At 36.4% G+C, this 18,261-nt stretch overlaps 2 protein-coding genes across 3 annotated transcripts; one reads left to right on the forward strand and one right to left on the reverse strand.

The window, feature by feature from the left end:
- The first annotated feature begins 1,835 nt into the window (after window positions 1-1,835).
- Window positions 1,836-6,153, forward strand: LOC111472940 (dual specificity protein phosphatase 12-like). 2 transcript variants are annotated; one of them, XM_023118531.1, is made up of 7 exons: window positions 1,836-1,868; window positions 2,323-2,810; window positions 3,389-3,441; window positions 3,547-3,611; window positions 3,723-3,801; window positions 4,819-5,124; window positions 5,415-6,153. In XM_023118531.1, exons 2-7 carry the CDS (start codon window positions 2,371-2,373, stop codon window positions 5,567-5,569), a joined length of 1,098 nt encoding a protein of 365 aa, XP_022974299.1. In that variant the 5' UTR covers window positions 1,836-1,868; window positions 2,323-2,370; the 3' UTR covers window positions 5,570-6,153. The 2 variants fall into 2 exon arrangements, with proteins under 2 accessions (XP_022974299.1, XP_022974300.1); XM_023118532.1 differs by lacking the exon at window positions 1,836-1,868 and adding an exon at window positions 2,126-2,183.
- A 155-nt stretch (window positions 6,154-6,308) lies between these two features.
- LOC111472941 (rhomboid-like protein 20) lies at window positions 6,309-18,261 on the reverse strand. The gene is made up of 8 exons (XM_023118533.1): window positions 18,116-18,261; window positions 17,903-18,003; window positions 14,391-14,531; window positions 13,668-13,734; window positions 8,849-9,009; window positions 8,662-8,763; window positions 7,149-7,271; window positions 6,309-6,860 (listed from the first exon to the last, which is right to left on the reverse strand). Exons 1-8 carry the CDS (start codon window positions 18,138-18,140, stop codon window positions 6,696-6,698), a joined length of 885 nt encoding a protein of 294 aa, XP_022974301.1. The 5' UTR covers window positions 18,141-18,261; the 3' UTR covers window positions 6,309-6,695.

Consider the following 18,261-nt stretch of genomic DNA (forward strand, 5'->3'; position numbering starts at 1 on the left):
TTTTTTTTTTTTTTTTTTTTTTTTTTTTTTTTTTTTTTTTTTTTTTTTTTTTTTTTTTTGCGTGCGAGCCACTCCTCATGTGTGAGTAAGAGGTGTTTTTTTTTTCCTCGTTATGGCCACGAAGTCTCTTCTCATGGATTTAAGGCAACCAACAACCTCCTCCATGGACATGTTCGTAAGGTCACCACACTGCTTAATGGAGGTAAAAATTTGCATGAATCTCGGGGGAGACTACTCAAAGGAAATTCTTGACGACGAAGATTTTTCCTCCACCTTGTAGCCTAAGAACGGATGCTGCTGAAGATCATCATCAACTTCATGCCAAAGTTATCTATTGACTCACTGTCCTTCATGTGTATAACCTCAATTTCACTTCTCAAGATTTGTAGCTTTGCTTCCTTGACACGTTCCACACCTGCATGCATTGTTTGCAGCGTCTCCCACGCTGCCTTTGCCGAGTCCTTCTCTGCCAACATGAGATGGACGTCCTCTGGGACTGCTTGATAGATAACGACAAGAGCCATCTTGTCCTTACACTCAACGTCGTCACCATGCTCGATGACGTCCCACACGCCTTGTGTTTGTAAGTTAACATGCATCTTTATCGACCATGTTGTGTAGTTATTCTTCATGAGTAATAGGTACTAAAGCATTACACTTTTCTCCTTTCCACTCTTTATCACCGTCATATCTCCTCCGACGACTTTGTATAGTGACGATATTTGTTTCGACATCCTAACTCTGATACCAAATGTTGGATATGACCCAGGATAGAAATGCATCAAAACAATATGTGTGAAGCAAAAAGAGCAACTTGTTGGAACAAAAGAATTTTAAGCACTATACTTTTCAATTTTTGTTGGTGTGAGTAGAACACATATCTTAGGAGTATCTACGGTCGGAGAAAATACTAATAAATTTCCTAAACTTTCTCCTCGAACCTAAAACACGAACAATTCTCCTAAATAAATTATAAACTATTTTTCTAAACTTTCTTCTTAATCTTATAACTACTAACAATTCTGTTGAATAAATCAATAGCCGTTTTCTTGAACATACTCAAGTTAATAACTATTTTTTAGTAAGTCAAGCTTATTGACTTTGAAACCACACATTATACAACGATTTCAAAATCATAGAATTTTAGTACTCGCCATTCTCCCATGAAAGGGTCGGGTCGGGTCTGATTCTAACTTTCCTAAAAGGTAATTAAACTTCGTTGGTTGGCACATCGAACCTCCACCTTCGATATTCGAACATTCTTATCAATGTTTTAAAGATAAGCATGAGTTCTACGTCACAATCAAAATTAAAATCGGTATCCAAATGACGAGGCTCGCAAAAACTTGCGAGTATTAAAAGGAAAAACTTATACACTATATAATTATTAAAAGGGATTGAAGAGTTGGCACATTTGAAAGGGAGATGGAGGGGCCTCTAAATCCATAGATCTAAAGTGATTGTTGGCATGATATTATTGGATACAATTTAGGAATAATTGGGAATGACGTGGACGACCATGTGGGCTGCTCTTACACGAGGCCTCAGATGTTTTTCTGTTGCTACTGCTAATAATAATAATAATAATAATAATAATAATAATAATAATAATTATTATTATTATTATTATTATTATTTTCTTACTGTGTATATGCAATGATTCCCAAAGCCATTCGTTACCAAAAACAGAAACAGTGGGCCCTCAATGTTACTCCAATAAAGCCTCGGTGGTCTGTCTTCTAACGCCACGTGGAAAGCTGACTCACGTGCCAACTCTTCCCCTCTCTTCTCGCACGTGTCAAGTCTTTTATAAGTATAATACACGTATGTCAAAGGCAGAATAGCGCTTGCCTTCCTCCGAATTTCAGGTCATCTTTCTTTCTCTCAACCATGTTTTTTTTCCCTTTTCCAATCTCTGCCTCTTATTACGGATTTTTACTTTCAATTTCCATGATTCCTGCAAAAACCTACACGCTTCTATGTGGAATTTATTCAACAAACATTCTTGATTCGTCAAATCCCGTCTCTGCTATCGTGTATCGAGCTGCTTTATGTTTAATTTCACTTCGGTTGCCGTCAATGAGCTCGGTGAAATAATAATGTCCATTTCTCTCAAGTTTCTACGATCATATACAGGAACAAAGTCTAATAAGTTCCTCCTATGCTTAGGGTTACTAGTTAAAGTATTGTACTGAACCGGTTTAGGGATTTATGTTCAAATTTGAATTATAATCGAAGTGATCCAGGGGTACTTTTACGCATGTAGTTATCGCTTAATTGAAAGCGAGGAGAGAAACTAATGCAGTTTCACTTGTATTGCAGGAACATTGTTTACTCGGCGTCTTTGATATCTAATCTTGATATATTGTCATGCCTCACCTTGTGCGTGAGAATCTCTTCATTGGAAATATTGGCGATGCCGTGGAAGTTCTGCAACATGGTAGCTCAGAAATCACGCATATATTATCAGTTCTTAGTTCTGCGTCAGCATCATTTTTTTCTGAATGGCGCAGTGGATTGACAATTCCCAGCAAAGAAATTAAGAAGGTATATGTAGGTGGGGGTGGCTGTGAATCGGCCTCTGAGAATGACTATGTTGATGGGTCGAAGAGTTCCTTATCACCTGAGAAGCTCTTGTACTCATTAGAACATGCTGGAAAGGATTTGAAGGTTGTGAGGATGGCAGTGCCGCTGAGAGATATGGAAAATGAAAATCTTTTGGATTATTTGAATGTGTGCTATGATTTCATTGAGCAGGGTAGAAAAGAGGGATCTGTTCTGGTGCATTGCTTTGCTGGAGTCTCTAGAAGGTATGACAAACTTTCCTGTTAGGCTGTTACTATTTTCATTCTGTAACCACTCATCTTTGCTTAATTCCTGCAAGATATGTGGGCCAATACCAAAGACACATGGCCAAGTTGGAAATTATAGAGGGGCTTGGGACTAAGTGTGGGCTACTGCGAACTTTTTGTGGAACTCCAACTTGAGCGATGGGGAGGTAGATGATCCTCTCAAAATGTTATCAACCATTTGTTACTATCTTTCGATATGGTAAAATTTAGTGGTTCATACCAAAATGACATGAGGAGACTTCTTAAAGAAATGCTAGAGGTCATTTCAAGAACACTCTTCAATTGGGTCCTCATGGAAGAGAGAGTGGTTACCAAAGTTTATTTACAAGGATTTCTAATACAAATCACCATGAAGAACAGCCTTCAGAGAAGTGTCAAAATCTTTTCCGTCCTTTAAAGTTAAAAAAATTAGGAATGATTCATATACTTCATACCCATGCTGTATTATAGTTTATCCACTGCAGCCTTATGTGAAAACTTCCCCAGTTTTCTCATTATCAAGTAGTTATATCATCCTTTGCATTGATTCGTTGCAGTGCTGCTATCATCACATCGTACCTTATGAGAAAGGAACAGCTATCTCTAGAAGGTGTGATAAGCATACATTATTTGCTTGAACTATTATGAACCAGTGTATGTAGTTTGCTTATGGTTCCGACCTATTGCTAGTTTTTCTTTCTTATACGTGATGCAGATGCACTTGATTCCTTGCGACAAAGCAATGAGTTTGTCAGCCCCAATGATGGATTTATGGAGCAGGTGATCTTGGAAATATTGTTAATTCATAAGATACTGAAGGTGTTGTGCAGAATGTCAATGCACTAGATAAACCATTCTAATTTTCTAATTATTAATCTGTATTCATTGCAGTTAAAACTGTTCGAGGACATGGGTTTCAAGGTTGATTATGCCAGTCCCATATACAAGCGTTTTCGCCTGAAAATATTGGGTACATGGTGCTTTTTTTCACTGCCCCCTCCTGTATTGTCTCAATCTAGTTCATTTCTTTGAATGAGTACTGCTGTTATTCAATTCATTCATTTCCTAGATCTTTTTTTTCAATATTAGTTTTTTTGGTCTATAGTTCCCTCCCACAAGCTTTTAACTATTCAAGATTATTTATGTGGTCACCTACTTAGGATAAAATCCTAGTGTCTCTTGACAGCTGTATGATGTAGGATCCTGTGGTCTCTCCTATGATTAGTTAAGGGGTGTGTAAGCTGGCCGAATATTCACAATATTTTAAAAAAGGAAAATAATATTTAGTTATTTTGTTCAGTTGTCATCTTATATTCTGGGTTTTAGTTTCGTGTCCAGGGGCGGCGTTTGATGAAGGTCTGTGAATTTAAGCAGTAAACTGAGCATTGCCATTTATTCCCAGACTATATAGTATATCAGAACAGTTGTCTCGAGTTGAGGAACATCTGTTTTGGCTAGGATAGCGAGCCATGCATCACAGATTTTGCTTGCCCAAGACATGGCATATTTTTTTTCATCTGAACTTCATTTACAGGTCAAAAGATTTAAATAAAAAGGAAATGATCGCTTTCATGTCAATTATTATGTGTCGATTGGAGTGTATATAAAATTAAATTTACCATAATCATCCAGTTTTTGAGTTGATTGATGATTTATGATGGTTTCAAAGTTTGGGCCAACCCAGTACTTAGTCCTTGACCTGGTCAAGCGTGGCTATTGACTAATCTAGCATGAGAATTGTATTATTAATAATCTCTATCTTTTCTATAGTTTCTCCCAATTTTACTTCGGTAATAACTTTTCCAGTCGTGCATAAATAGGTTGCACTTAGAACACATGTTTTAATAGACTTTTAGCTTGGGATTCTGGCTCTGGTTCATACTTCTACACCTCTAGTGATTGACATTTTTCTTCCTCTTTATAACTATTTAGCTGTGAATTTCCATTTTGCTTATTCTTTTAAATTATTGCCTCTCCATGCCTTCAGGCGAGTCCTATAACCGTGGGGAGAAAATCAACATTTCTAAACTTGGAGCAGATCCAGGCTTGACCTGTGAAGTTGCTTCAGCCGTACAGTCATCCCAACAAGTAGATAATTCCCTTGCACGTGCATACCGCTGCAAGAAATGTCGAAGGCTGGTTGCCTTGCAGGAAAATGTGGTGGATCACATTCCTGGCGAAGGTGAGTCATCGTTTGACTGGCGTAAGAGAAAAAGTGGAAACCCTTTTAACAAGTCAGAGGAACCTGAGTGCTCATCTATTTTTATTGAGCCCCTACGGTGGATGACAGGAGGTAAATACTTTCTTTCATGACCTCTGTCGTATCTTCTACATATCTGATAATTCATTGCTTGTATGAAATCATCACCCGATGGAAGCTTTGGGTTGACTCGGTTTCTCCTGTTGGAAAAAGGAGTTTTTCATGTTTAGGAAACTATATGTTCCAAGTCATGGAGAAACAGTTTCCATATAAAGATGATAGTGCTAGTAAATACATTTTGGTAATGCATTATTTACCATGGCTTTTCTTTGGATCTACAATTATGAAAAACCCTTGCGTTGAATTTTTGTTCTATTACCCAGTTGAAGAAGGTGCATTGGAAGGCAAGTTATCGTGTGCTCATTGTGAAGCTCGCCTTGGATACTTCAATTGGTCGGGCATCCAATGCAGTTGCGGAAGCTGGATCACCCCAGCATTTCAGCTTCACAAAAGCCGAGTTGACATCTCAACCGTCTGAAGCTTTCTTGGAACAGAGGTTTCCTAATTCCAAACTTGAGGAGGCCTATTGTCTCTCTTTTCTCATATGCAAAACGCAGATATTAGATATACTACAATGCCTGCTGCCATTAGGGAAAGGAACTGCATACAGGTTTGGAAATTCTGCTTCATACATATTCCCACCACTCGCTATGAGATGAAGATCAACGGTGGAGACGTATTGTTCTCTTTCTCATTTCAAAATCACGTTTAGATGGAGATTCATTCATGTTTTCTCGGATTTTGGCTTCCAGCGTTGATATTGTGTGATGCATGAGGTTTGAACACATCCACAGAAAGTGGTTGATGCTCCTGTTGTCCATTTCTCAAGTAACCCCCTTTATTTTATTTTGTTTATTATTATTAGTATTATTATTATTTTCTGTTTGTCATTTTAAACGTTGAGCGGCCATCTTGGTTTTGTGGCCTTAATGTGTTGGTAAATGTTCAATTGTCGTGAATTATTACAATTTGCAGGCTTTGTAAGCATAGCTTTCAGCAATGAAGCTGAATAATAATGTGGTTTTTAATGCATCGCTCAGGGTTTGGTTTTAGATTGTGAAAGCATTATGGAGGGAGTTCATATTATCATTCGAATGTTTATCTACAAATCTATCCTAAATTTGAATCAGTGCCTTCTCAAAACCAAAAATGAAACCAACCAATAAATCATACAAAATATAACTTACCAAGAGAAAAAACAGAATTGTTCATCTTGCTTGATAGTGCCCCAATAAAACTTGTGTAAGAATATGCAACTTTTATACAGATAATCACAGAACAAGAGAATTCTGCACATCTGCTTCCTTAAACATCTCTGCCAACTTAATTTAATACTTAGCTTAATACCTACAGGCCAGGCTAAGCAATTTTTTTGTAATCAGACATCACGTAGCAAGAACATTTCACACCTACGATAGATAAGAGGAATAGAGAGGGAACCCGTACGAGTTATTGAAAATTGCATGGTGAGTTCCTGCAACCTATCAAAACTCAGATGTCAGCAAATGCAAGTTTGTCCGACCATCATCCCTTGATACCGAATTTGATTGTTCTCGGAATTGTGGAGATCAAAGGTTATAATACCCAGAATTTTTTTCATGAAATTAGTGCGATTGTGATTCAAGAAGGATGTTGGTTGCCATGTTAACATCATTTCTGGCCCGCATAAGTGCCTGCCTGGCTGAATTTCTGTCAAAGCCCATCGAAACAAGGGTAGCAATGGAGTCCTCAGGTGGTTCTGAGGCAGTTGGCACAGGAGTGAAGTTCCTCTATAATAGCACAACACAAAATAAACCAGTTAAGAGACTGAAGTGCAAAACTTGCGTTTTTCATGCCACCCATGTACTCGTTAACTACATCCAAATAGATTATTTTAAGGACTATAACGTTAGCAAGTACCCACAATCTCACAATTACGATGGCACAGTCTCATGCCTAAAAGTTGGTCAGCAGACGAGAAATCTATTAAATAGTCAACATCTCTTCCTCAAATGGTGTAGCTTATCAAAATATGTTGAAACTAATAGCAGATAGAAGCATTCGCCAAATGTACTAACCTCAACCTGGCGGCTCATGAATGATGGCATATTTCCTCGAACATCTCTATTTGGGGCTGCTGGAGGATTCCCCACAGATGGCAAACAAAATCGCGAAAAAAATGAACTGATGAACTCCGGAAACTGTGAAGCACGAAGATAATACAATAACATTCTTTAGAAAATTACAAATTACCTAATGATAGAAAAATAAGAGAACCTTCATCAAACTGACTCAAAATGAACCGAAAACAATTAAAAGAATGAAATCATCATACAAAAGATCAAAGTTTCTAACATCAGAATATTATAGAAGATCTTGTAAGTCTGTCAATATATACGAAGCTTTAAGAGGACGAGATTTGTAGAAGTAATCAGACAATTTGAGCACGAAAGACAGATCCTATCATTCATTTTTTTTTTCTTCGGATAAGAAACACCTCTTATATTATTTGAAGACAGATGTGTTGGATGATGAAAGTCCCACATCGGCTAATTTAGGGAATGATCATGGGTTTATAAGTGAGGAATACTAACTCCATTGGTATGAGGCCTTTTGGGAAGCCCAAAGCAAAGCCATGAGAGCTTATGCTCAAAGTGGACAATATCATACCATTGTGGAGAGTCGTGTTCATCTAACATGGTATCAGAGCCATGCCCTAAACTTAGCCGTGCCAAGAGATTGGCAAATCCTCGAATGTCGAACAAAGGACTCCAAAAAGAAAAAAGGAGTCAAGCCTCCTCGAAGGAACGAAGGCAGTCGAATGTCGAACAAAGGACTCCAAAAAGAAAAAAGGAGTCAAGCCTCCTCGAAGGAACGAAGGCAGTAAAAAATGACTAAGACTCCAAAGGAGTCGAGCCTCGATTAAGGGGAGGCGTGCTTTGTTCGAGGGGAGGTGTTGGATGATGAAAGTCCCACATCGGCTAATTTAGGGAATGATCATGTGCTTTGTTCGAGGGGAGGTGTTGGATGATGAAAGTCCCACATCGGCTAATTTAGGGAATGATCATAGGTTTACAAGTGAGGAATACTAACTCCATTGGTATGAGGCCTTTTGAGAAGCCCAAAGCAAAGCCATGAGAGCTTATGCTCAAAGTGGACAATATCATACCATTGTGGAGAGTCGTGTTCGTCTAACAAGATGAAGCCAAGCCAAATGGTCTGTTCCATAACCAACCAGAATATTATTGGAAGATGTACCAATTCAATTCAAAATGTTAAGAATAGGAGCATTTATTGTTGGGAGACAAAACCTGGAGGCTGATGGTAATTAGCTAATCAAAAACTCAAATGAAGATTTTAACTCATAAAGAATCCTGTATATGCGTGCAGTGAGAAAAGGTATCAAAATATTCATAATTCATCCCTTCTAAAATAGTAAAGGTTGACGGGCCATTAACCACCTATCCTGAGTTTAATTTCCACAGTTTAACCAAATACTGAAAAGCCCCAACTACAATTTAATATACCAGAATCATAATTTCAGATAAAAAACTAAGGAAGCAATGTGTTTATGCAAATTTTGAATTTAACCTTGGCTTTGCGGATGCCAATTACATTCAAACGATATAAGGAACCAGCAAGAATGCCGCATATCCCTGGTAAGATGGATCTTCTCCACGAGGACAGAAGGAGCTGCAAGATCAACAACAAACTAGATTATACAGCTAGAGAAACAAAAGAGGTATCAAAACAAATATATATAAAGCAAACTCCTAACCTGAAGACCAGCAAGATATATGAAAGACTTGTCAGAGAAACGAACTCCAAGTACACGAAACCGAGTTGAAACAGGAATATCAAAGAAGAAAGGTACAAAGGAAGCAAATAAAAGACCATAAGGTCCAGAAGTGACTAGATTGACAGCAGTGGCTGCAGGATCTGCACCAAAAGAAAAAAAAAAAAAGTGTTAGCCAAGTCAAAATCATTAGAACTTACTGCTAATGCTAAAATATATATTCTCCCTAAGATTCTAATGCTAAAATCTGTGAAAGAAAAAGAAAAAATGAATTGATAAATTTTTTTCTGAATGTAAGATGCAACAAAAATGAACTCCAATGTTAACAAGATGGGATAAAAATTAATAATAAAACTTCTATTGCAAAATTGCAGACATAACTTATGTCCAATGAGAAAATGATGAGAGTTAAAACCAGATACCAACTAAATGAAGATCTTCTCCCCCTTCCCCCCATCTCATTTTCTCTCTCTGTTCCCCAACTGTGGCCCCATTCTTAAAACTTTTATAATGTATTCCACTGTCTAAACCTCATCCCGATGAACTCCATTCCAGCATCAAATCCAACCTCAATCCTTCGTTTTTGTGTTTTTTATAAAGGAAACTATTATTATTATTATGTATTTCACGTCTTCATCCACATCTCAGCTGTAACCCCAACTCCATATTTTATAAATCTTATTACATATTTTTAGTACATATCTACTTTCATCTAGATCAAAACCAAACTGCAACCAATTTTTTTAAATTATAACTACATAAACTTTATCATCTATTCTACATCTAGTACCGATCTTGAATTTTCTTCAACTATAATTACATAATTTTATTATCTATGCCACTACATCTAGTCCCGATCTTGAAATTTCTTAGTTATTGTGTATTTCATTTCTCCATCCCGAACCAAGCACAAGTTCAGACCTCAATTTTTAAGAAAATGATTATATATATATTCAAAATTTAAAAGGAATACATAATAATAATTTCCAAACAAAAGCAGCCACCGGATTGAACTATAACATTTTGGACAAACCAACAACGAAGGCACTATAGGTAAAGTAAGCTGAAACAAGCCATCGAAACTTTGTTTGGGAGCAACCCATGATAGAATCTTCAATCTTTGTATGACTGTAAAGGCTAAAAAAGCAATAAAGTTCCTAATCTAGATGAAATCAGTTTTCCAAGGAATGAGATACTAATGTCCGCTTTAACATCTGTTTTCAAATTCAAGAAATATGCTACAATAACTTATTCAACCACCTCCTATTAACCTTTATAAATTTACCAATAAAACCGTTCATGCAAAGGCCAAAAGGCTTTTCCAACTAATCAAACTACCACAGAAGGTTAATGGTCAATAGTCCTTGTTTCTGACTACCACCCACATTCGATACCGACTCGCGACTGAAGCACCCTCCTCCGACGCTGACTCCTCCATCACTAATGTCCGGCTCCTCTGACATCGTCACTGCTTATAGCTGAAGACTGTTGTCGGCCTAATTGCTGCAATTTTTTCTTTTTGACCTAGTTCTTCACTACTACATTTTGTCCGATTTTTCATGAGTATGTATTCTTCCAAATCAATCGAACCAATCTCTAATGGTCAAGGAGGATATGATTCATCATCATTTGCCCATATTACGGGTCACACATTGAATGGTCACGTTATATCCCATGGTCATAGTCAGTCTTGATGTTCATATGTGGCAAGGGTAAGAATGAGTACTTCTCGAAAGAGATTGTGCAGCCTAAAGCAACTAATCCCGAATTCATGAAGTGGAAAGTATAAAATAACATGGTCATGTTGTAGTTAATTAATTACACAACCAATGAGATAAGTGAAAATTTTCTTCTGTATGGAAAAACACATCAAATTTAGGAAAATCTCAAGGAAACATACTCTAGTAAGAAGAACACTTCAGAATTGTTTAGGATATAAACAATCCTTCATGATTTTTGCTGAGGTTATCAATTTGTTACTGATTACTTTAATACTCTCTCCAATCATTGGAAAAAAGTGGATTTATTTGAAGTCTATGCATGGAAGTATGCCAATGATACAACTCAATAAACGGAAATTCTTGAGCAAAAAGAGACACTCAAATTCCTTCTTGGCCTTATCAACGATCTTGATGAAGTTCGAGGTCGAAACATGGGAACCAAGTCATTGCCAAACTCTTCGCAAAGCCTTATCTGAAGTAAGGCGAGAAGAAAGTAGGAAATGTGCAATAATGGGCAAATCAGAATCAGTCTCTACTTTCTTGATAGCATTTGTACTTGCTAGTGTAGTTTTAACTCAATGGTACAAAGTGACAAAAAGCAAAAACAAGAGAGGCCTCGGTGTGAGCATTGCAAAACGGTGGGTAATATAAAAGAAATGCTAAAAGATCCATGGGAAGCCTGCTAATTGGAAACCTAAGCATCACAATGATCATGATGGTAGGGCCTATGTGGTTAACGTAGCTCCAGATAATTCTGACAATTCGAAGTCAACACCATTTAGCAAATAACAAATAGATGCAAAACAAAAGATCATTGGCCAGGGAGCAATACTGGCTGCATAGGAAGTTATGCCTCCTGCTTTGTTAACTAGTAAAGGAAGGAATTGAATTGTAGACACACTGGAGCATCATATCATATGACAAGGAATGCATCACTATTTCAAAACTATCAAGTCGGCACCTCCAATTCCTTGTGAAAATTGCAAATGGGTCAAACTCCAAAGTGGTTGGGACAAGTTCCATTAGTGTTACTCAAAATTTATATCTTAACTCTGTATAACATATGCTAGACTTGGGTTGTAATTTACTTTCATTAAGTAAATTGACACGTGATCTTAAATGTGTGATTAAGTTTAATCCAAACTAACGTATTTATGCAGAACTCGAACTGGATAAGACAATTGGCAGTGCTAAACTTTTTCAGACTTTATCCTCTCAACTATGATCAAGGCTCACTAGCAATTGGAAACAATTCTTAGTTTTTATCTTCCTTTGTTTCCAGTAATCAGTTTTCTTCTTGTATCAACAAAGATAGTGAAATGATCAGTTAGGTCATCCAAATATTTCGTATTTCTCCAAATTGTTTCAAAATCTTCTTCATAATAAAAATCTTACATGGTTCAATTATGATATTTTTCAGATTATCAAGCATTCTTGAAACCCCTATCCATACATTGCTTAACCGTCAAGTCCTTTTTCATTTATTGATAGCAATGTATGGGACCCTTCAAAAAATATCTTTGTGGCTCGACAGCTTATTTCCTTTGTTGATGATCTATGTTACATGGATCTTTGTTAAGAAAAAAAAATCTTAAGCTCACCAACATTTCAAACATTTTCCTAATATGATCAAAAGCTCAACATCAAACCAAATTTTGTGTCCTCAAAATAGACAATGCAAAATAATTCTTTAGTTCATGTCTTGAGGATTACCTATCACTCAAGGAATTCTTCATCTTGGCATTTGTGTTGATACTCATCAACAAAATGGAGTGGCTTAATGCAAGAATGGTCATCTCACTTCCACATAATTGATCAATCCCACATACTTGCTCCTCATTAAGTCTTCCTTCAATCTTTTCCTCATCTTTGTGTTCAATCTCTTGATTTGGTTCCTAGAGTTTTCGAGCGTAGTGTCTATGTCCACATCCATTCTCAAGCAACAATTAGCAGATATTATTACCAAGCTTTTGCCATGACCTAACCTTGAAGATTTGAATAGCAAGTTGGGATTGTATAATATATTCAATCCACCTTGAGGGGGAGTGTTGTAAATTATGGTCAAAGTTAAGGGTAACCTTGTTTCTCGTATTTTAGGATTTTATCTCATCTTTATTTTGTATTTTTTTAGGTATGTTTTAAGATTTGGTTTATGGCAAAATATTCATTCTTTTATAAGTTGCTGTACCTTGAATTTATTATGATATTCTGTATAGTTGAGATATGAATGAAAATACCAAAAATTATAGAAGGATTAAGTGACTACTCAACCCTTGAAATAAAAAAAATAAATAAAACCTAGCCCTTCGCTCCCTCCGATTGTAAAAACTCCTATAATAATCAAAGATCTACCTCACCATCTCCATCTAGCTCTCAAATTTAAGTGGCTGTTTGATTCAAGACTCGTAGAATTAAGATATCTTAAGAGGAGTGGTCAGAAGATGTCTAGGAAGGAACTGTTCTAAAACCATGAAGGCTCTCCTGTTTCCTTCAAACCAAATACTTCAAAGAACAACACAAAAGCAAGCTTGCAATAACAGTCTTTATCCCAAAATGGAGGATCAAATGTCGCACCACCATCATACAGACGTTCAGGTAGGAACCAAAAATATGCCAAAACTGACTCCACAACAGAGAAGCAAGCAAACAAAGCCATAACAAACGGTTAAAAATCTTCTCAAGGCCCCTTGCACATAAAGCACCAATTGGGGCCAAGGACAACGTAATGGGTTCTCTGGATAAAATCCAAGGTGTTAATTCTTCCTAAAGCCATCAATCAGGGAAAAAGAAATGGAATTTCATTCGGATTATCAACTTTCAAAGGTTTCTGAAGAGATAAGTAGAGAGAGAAGAAACTAGATGGGTATAAAAAGGCTTACAAGCGAAAATGTCAGAAAGATCAGGAAGGACTTCCAATCCAAGTTAACAAATTTTACAGGAGAAAAAGAATCAAAGAAGGAGAGTTCACCTCTAAAAATTTAAAAAGGAAAGGGATGTTAAACAACATCAAACCAATAATCAAACATGAGCTTGTGTACTAGCTGCCCAAGCATATTAGTAGATTAAACCAAAATGCATACCTTTAAGTAATGATATTGCAAGGACCTCAAAAAGTAGGGAGATTATAATAGAGAACAAGGTAAAGACCTGCAAAACAACAGAATATTAACATAAATCTTTTTACGAAGAAATACACATCAACTAAGGGGGGAAAAAGAGTTTTGAGCACAAAAACTGAAACATAATATGTTTGACAATTGGAGTGAAGAAAGTTATAATTAACAAATTATCACCATCAATATTAGCATGCTCTCACACTTCCTGACCCAAACGTATCTGTTTTCTAGAATAGAAACTAAAGGCAATGATCGTACTAAATTCAGTCTGCTAACCTTATTCTATGAAGCAAATAGAAATGAAAAACAATATACTATTTCAAATATAGGTGCCCACTTTGTCATGTCAATGACCACAAAAATGTTGTCAGTACTAGTAATGGATATGTTAGGAAGATTAGTATGTTATCAGAAGGGGCATAGTATTAATTCAATACCATTTTTAGTATTCCAAATGAATACGGCATGACATGTATGACCACAAAACTTATACTACATCTACTTTTATACACTTACTGATTTTTTATGCTTCTATTCATTGAAGATAAACAAATACATGGTTACAAGAGTTAATACATCAGGCACTGCATTGTATTAATGTGAGCCATCAATTTAAAGATCGTGATTGGTTGCTTCATTATGACATGTTTAAATAAAATCCTGCAGTATGAATTGAATAAAACTTACCGAATATTTGTTGGAGCCTATCTGTCTCTCAAATACTCTGAAGTAATAAAGCAAAAACAGTCCGAACAACAATTCAGGAGTAGATGAAAAGGCAAAGACTGACATCACTAACTTGCAAAAGCGAAGCTTCACAATCACATCCTGCCATAAAGATGACAATTAACTAGTCAAAAGTGTCCTTTCTACCACACAAATTAAGGTAATCTCTATCATGGAAAAAGGACAAAATAAGTCGACTTTAAGTCCGATATAATAGGATTATATATGCAACAAAGATGGAATAGCAGCAGTTAAAATGATAAAAATAATATTTCTACCAGTGGATCCCTTTAGCGCAGCTTATTCAAATTCATGTCCCGTCCAAACTTTTAAACAAAAACTTCCTACCACTGCGACTTCATTATATTAGAATCTTATAAAGAATTTCATAAAATACTGGTTCCTGTACAAAGAACCTCCCATTTCCAATTTTACAAGCAAGTAAACTAGTTCCAACTTCTTTCCCTTTCAAATTAAACCCGTAACCACCAAGTAATAAAAGAGCATTCATCTAAAACTTCTATTGTAGAAATCATTCACAGACCCACAGCAATATAGGGACAAAGGCAAGCTCCTTGTTTCAGTATCCATTTCTAAAGGTTTGTATTCAAATTTTGGGTCGGAAAGAATCGACGGGATTTATAAAGATGCTACAAAAAAAATTACATTGAGTCGAAATATACAGCATAGGGCTTGAAGTGGAGTGCCTCTCATAGATAGTTCGTAATCTAATCTTTTGAAAAACTTATATTGACGGAGATAGAAGCTTCCTCCCTCTTTTCTCTGGCCTTTTTTGGCTGTAATTCTTCTTTTGTGGTTGCATATATCTAGACTCTTTCAAGGTAGGTCCTTTTATTCATAGGAGGAATTGGCCAATAAGGAACAATGATACTGATGCCTAAGAGACTTTTGATTGTTTTTTAAATCTGGTTCTCTTTTCTTGGCTCTTTATTGGTGTACCACCCTTTACACTAGCCTGAATGTTCCCATGGGCAACAGGAAGTTTTGTGCCTGGCTCTCCTCCCATCTTTCATAATATTTTCATATCGTGCATGAAAATATTTCTTTCCTCCCACACATCATATCTTGTTTCTTATCAACACAAAAAAATTATGAAAAAAATATTAGTTTATAGAAATATAAATAAATTCCAATTTCCACTTCACTTTTCTAAATCAATATTGCATGTTAATAAGAAAACCTTGCACCATGGATTTGATTCACTGCCTGAGATGCCTTAGAACCAAAATTTGTCATCTAATGGATTTTTCATTCTAATTCTCCATCTGAGAGTTATCAAATTTTATCAGCTTGGTTGTTCCTAATTAATGGAACACGATTGGAATGACAAAAACATTGTTGAGACAAACTTGGATCTTTTCGAATGAAATGAAATTGAAATCATGATGCAAGGGAAAGGTGTTTCTCATTCCTTAGCCCCAAAAATATGATATAAGAAGAAAAAAGGATAAAAGTGTAAGACACAAACATAGTCATGTATGGACTTTCTCCTTGTAGTTATAAACTTGCAAGTATTAGAACAATCATTTAGTTTTTTTTTACTCCATGCTCCAGTCCTTTCTTCTCTTCACTTCTTCTCAAAACTTCAAAAGATTACAATCTCACAAAAAAATGGTTCTTTTCCAGACACTTAAGAAAGAATTATTACTTTTTTAGCCACACCATTTTGTATTGTCCTTCCCCAATTGTTATCATTTGAGCAGGGGGCTACAGATAATTATAGTTGCTATGCCCTTTTGCTGCCATGTTGGTCTCGATTATGGAAGATTGCTAGCATGTCTATGTTTTTTATTTCACGTTTTCATGGAATGATAGAGGAAGCTATCTTGAGTCCTTTGTTTAGGGATGAAGTTGTTTACTCTAGCAAGCTAGTTTTTTCAATCTTGTAAAATATTAGATTGAAAAGAACAGAAGAATCTCGTCAGAAATTGACAAATCATGGGAGAATATTTGAGATCGGGCACATTTTAATGCATCTACTTGGCTTTAGGTATCTGAAAAAGGGAGCTTAACAAAGAGCACCAACAACAAGTGTTAAAACCTTCTCATCACCTTTTCTTATGTCTAATACAAATCCTTAATTTCTCTCCAACCAAATTTCTCCTAAAATGGAATCACTGCCTCCTTTCTCTAAAGTACCTGACCACTGAGTAATTGTTTGGCATTACTCTTTATAGTATAAAAAGCCCATCATATAGTGAAGAAGCTTAAAACATATAGCAATAGTGAGACCCTTACTCCGATAATAATAATAATAATAATAAATATATATTAATATAGCTTAAAAAGGCATACCCATAAATGAATATGTATATATATAGATACATGTGGATATGGATATTTGCTATTTTTCCTTTAATCAGATGCTCTGCCAAGATTGTTTCTGCCACTAAAATTTTAAATAGCATAGATCTTGTTGAAAATTCCCTTGAAGCATATAGCACTAACGCTATATTGTCTTGAGCTATTCTTATTCCTAATTGTTCCACATTTAACCTCTCTATCAGCCTTGAAAATTCGGCTACTTCCTTCTAAGCTCCGAGTACAATCTCCAGTTTCTTGTCTCCAAATCCTGAAAATCCTAATCCAACCTCCAATTTTTATAGCAACAGAGAATAACATTGGAAAAGGGTCATTCAAGAGTTGCCCATCCAACCAAATATCGTCCCACCATCTTAATTCCAAAAATTTCACAACACTAGTTCATAGCTTTAGGATGAAAGACCATGGGTGTTACCAACTAAGGTTCTTTTACTTCAAAATAACCTGCCTCTTTCATCCAAATTTGATGACAATAACATTGTGCCAAATCTCCTAAGCTCATGCAAAAATCTTCACAATTATTTTTCCCATGTCAGTACGATCCTCTTTCTAGGGATTTATTGAAGGGACATGATGTAATATCTCATTAGATGACTTAATTAGGAACTGACTGTACCAAAGTCTACCTTCTTTTCACAAATTAGAACTAATCCTTATTTAGTCTACCAAAAATTTATATCTACCAGGCTCCAAAAATGTTACTGAACTTGGATTATCTCCTGATAGGAACACCTAAACATTTCATAGGCAAGTCACATAACGTACAACCAGCCACGAGACAACTTCTGCTACACCTTCCCCAGCCAGCAACAAAAAAAAAAAAAAAAAATTACTTAAAGATAGATACAATTCAAAACCAGAATTGCAGAGGCCCCTATGGTCGATTAAACTAAGTGATTACATACAGGAGGAAAAGAGGATCCCCAGTTTCAATCATGCATCAATTAACTCGGCCGGTTGGATCTATAATCTGGGTATATGCTCAATACATCGCGGAATCGAAGGTCAAACACTCAACCAAGCAAAGGACTCGTCTTAACCGAAGAAGCGAATCTACCCTAGTCTCGAACATAAAACCAACCCACAGTTGGCGAAAAAGCATCTGGGTAGTGAAAGAGAGAGAAGAGTACCTGATAGGACAAGCCAAGCTTAATAGAGCGGGCTTGGATCCCGAAGAAAACGGTGAAAAGGGCGGAGGCAATGATGAAGGTCCGGGTGACAGGGGCATTGTCTGCGAAAGAGAGAAGAACAGGAGCAAATGAATCAAGGTGGAACAGAAATTGAAAAAGGGAGAAAGTGGGTGGTTAAGCATCAGAAGAGGAGAGAAATTGAAGAGGACGCACTGAAACCAGAGGGGCCGCCGCTCATGGTCTCAGAGAGGAAGCAATGACCCTCTCAGACGGTCAGAGGCTTTCTCCGTTTGATTTTGATTTTGATTTTGATTTGTTGTCTGTTGGGGGAGCTTAGGACTGGAACTTCATTTCTCGTC

The sequence above is a fragment of the Cucurbita maxima genome, unplaced genomic scaffold, assembly GCF_002738345.1.
Source record: "Cucurbita maxima cultivar Rimu unplaced genomic scaffold, Cmax_1.0 Cma_Scf00094, whole genome shotgun sequence".
NCBI classification, from domain to species: Eukaryota; Viridiplantae; Streptophyta; class Magnoliopsida; order Cucurbitales; family Cucurbitaceae; genus Cucurbita; species Cucurbita maxima.

What these genes read in the sequence shown, in the direction of transcription:
- LOC111472940 (XM_023118531.1), top strand. Translation starts at nt 2,371, where the DNA reads ATGCCTCACCTTGTGCGTGAGAATCTCTTCATTGGAAATATTGGCGAT. An exon ending in GGAACAGCTATCTCTAGAAG is followed by an intron (nt 3,442 to 3,546) that starts GTGTGATAAGCA and finishes TACGTGATGCAG; the next exon opens with ATGCACTTGATTCCTTGCGA. An exon ending in TTTTCGCCTGAAAATATTGG is followed by an intron (nt 3,802 to 4,818) that starts GTACATGGTGCT and finishes CCATGCCTTCAG; the next exon opens with GCGAGTCCTATAACCGTGGG.
- LOC111472941 (XM_023118533.1), bottom strand. Translation starts at nt 18,140, where the DNA reads ATGAGCGGCGGCCCCTCTGGTTTCA. An exon ending in CGGCGGCCCCTCTGGTTTCA is followed by an intron (nt 18,004 to 18,115) that starts GTGCGTCCTCTT and finishes TCTCTTTCGCAG; the next exon opens with ACAATGCCCCTGTCACCCGG. An exon ending in TTGGCATCCGCAAAGCCAAG is followed by an intron (nt 7,272 to 8,661) that starts GTTAAATTCAAA and finishes CGTGCTTCACAG; the next exon opens with TTTCCGGAGTTCATCAGTTC.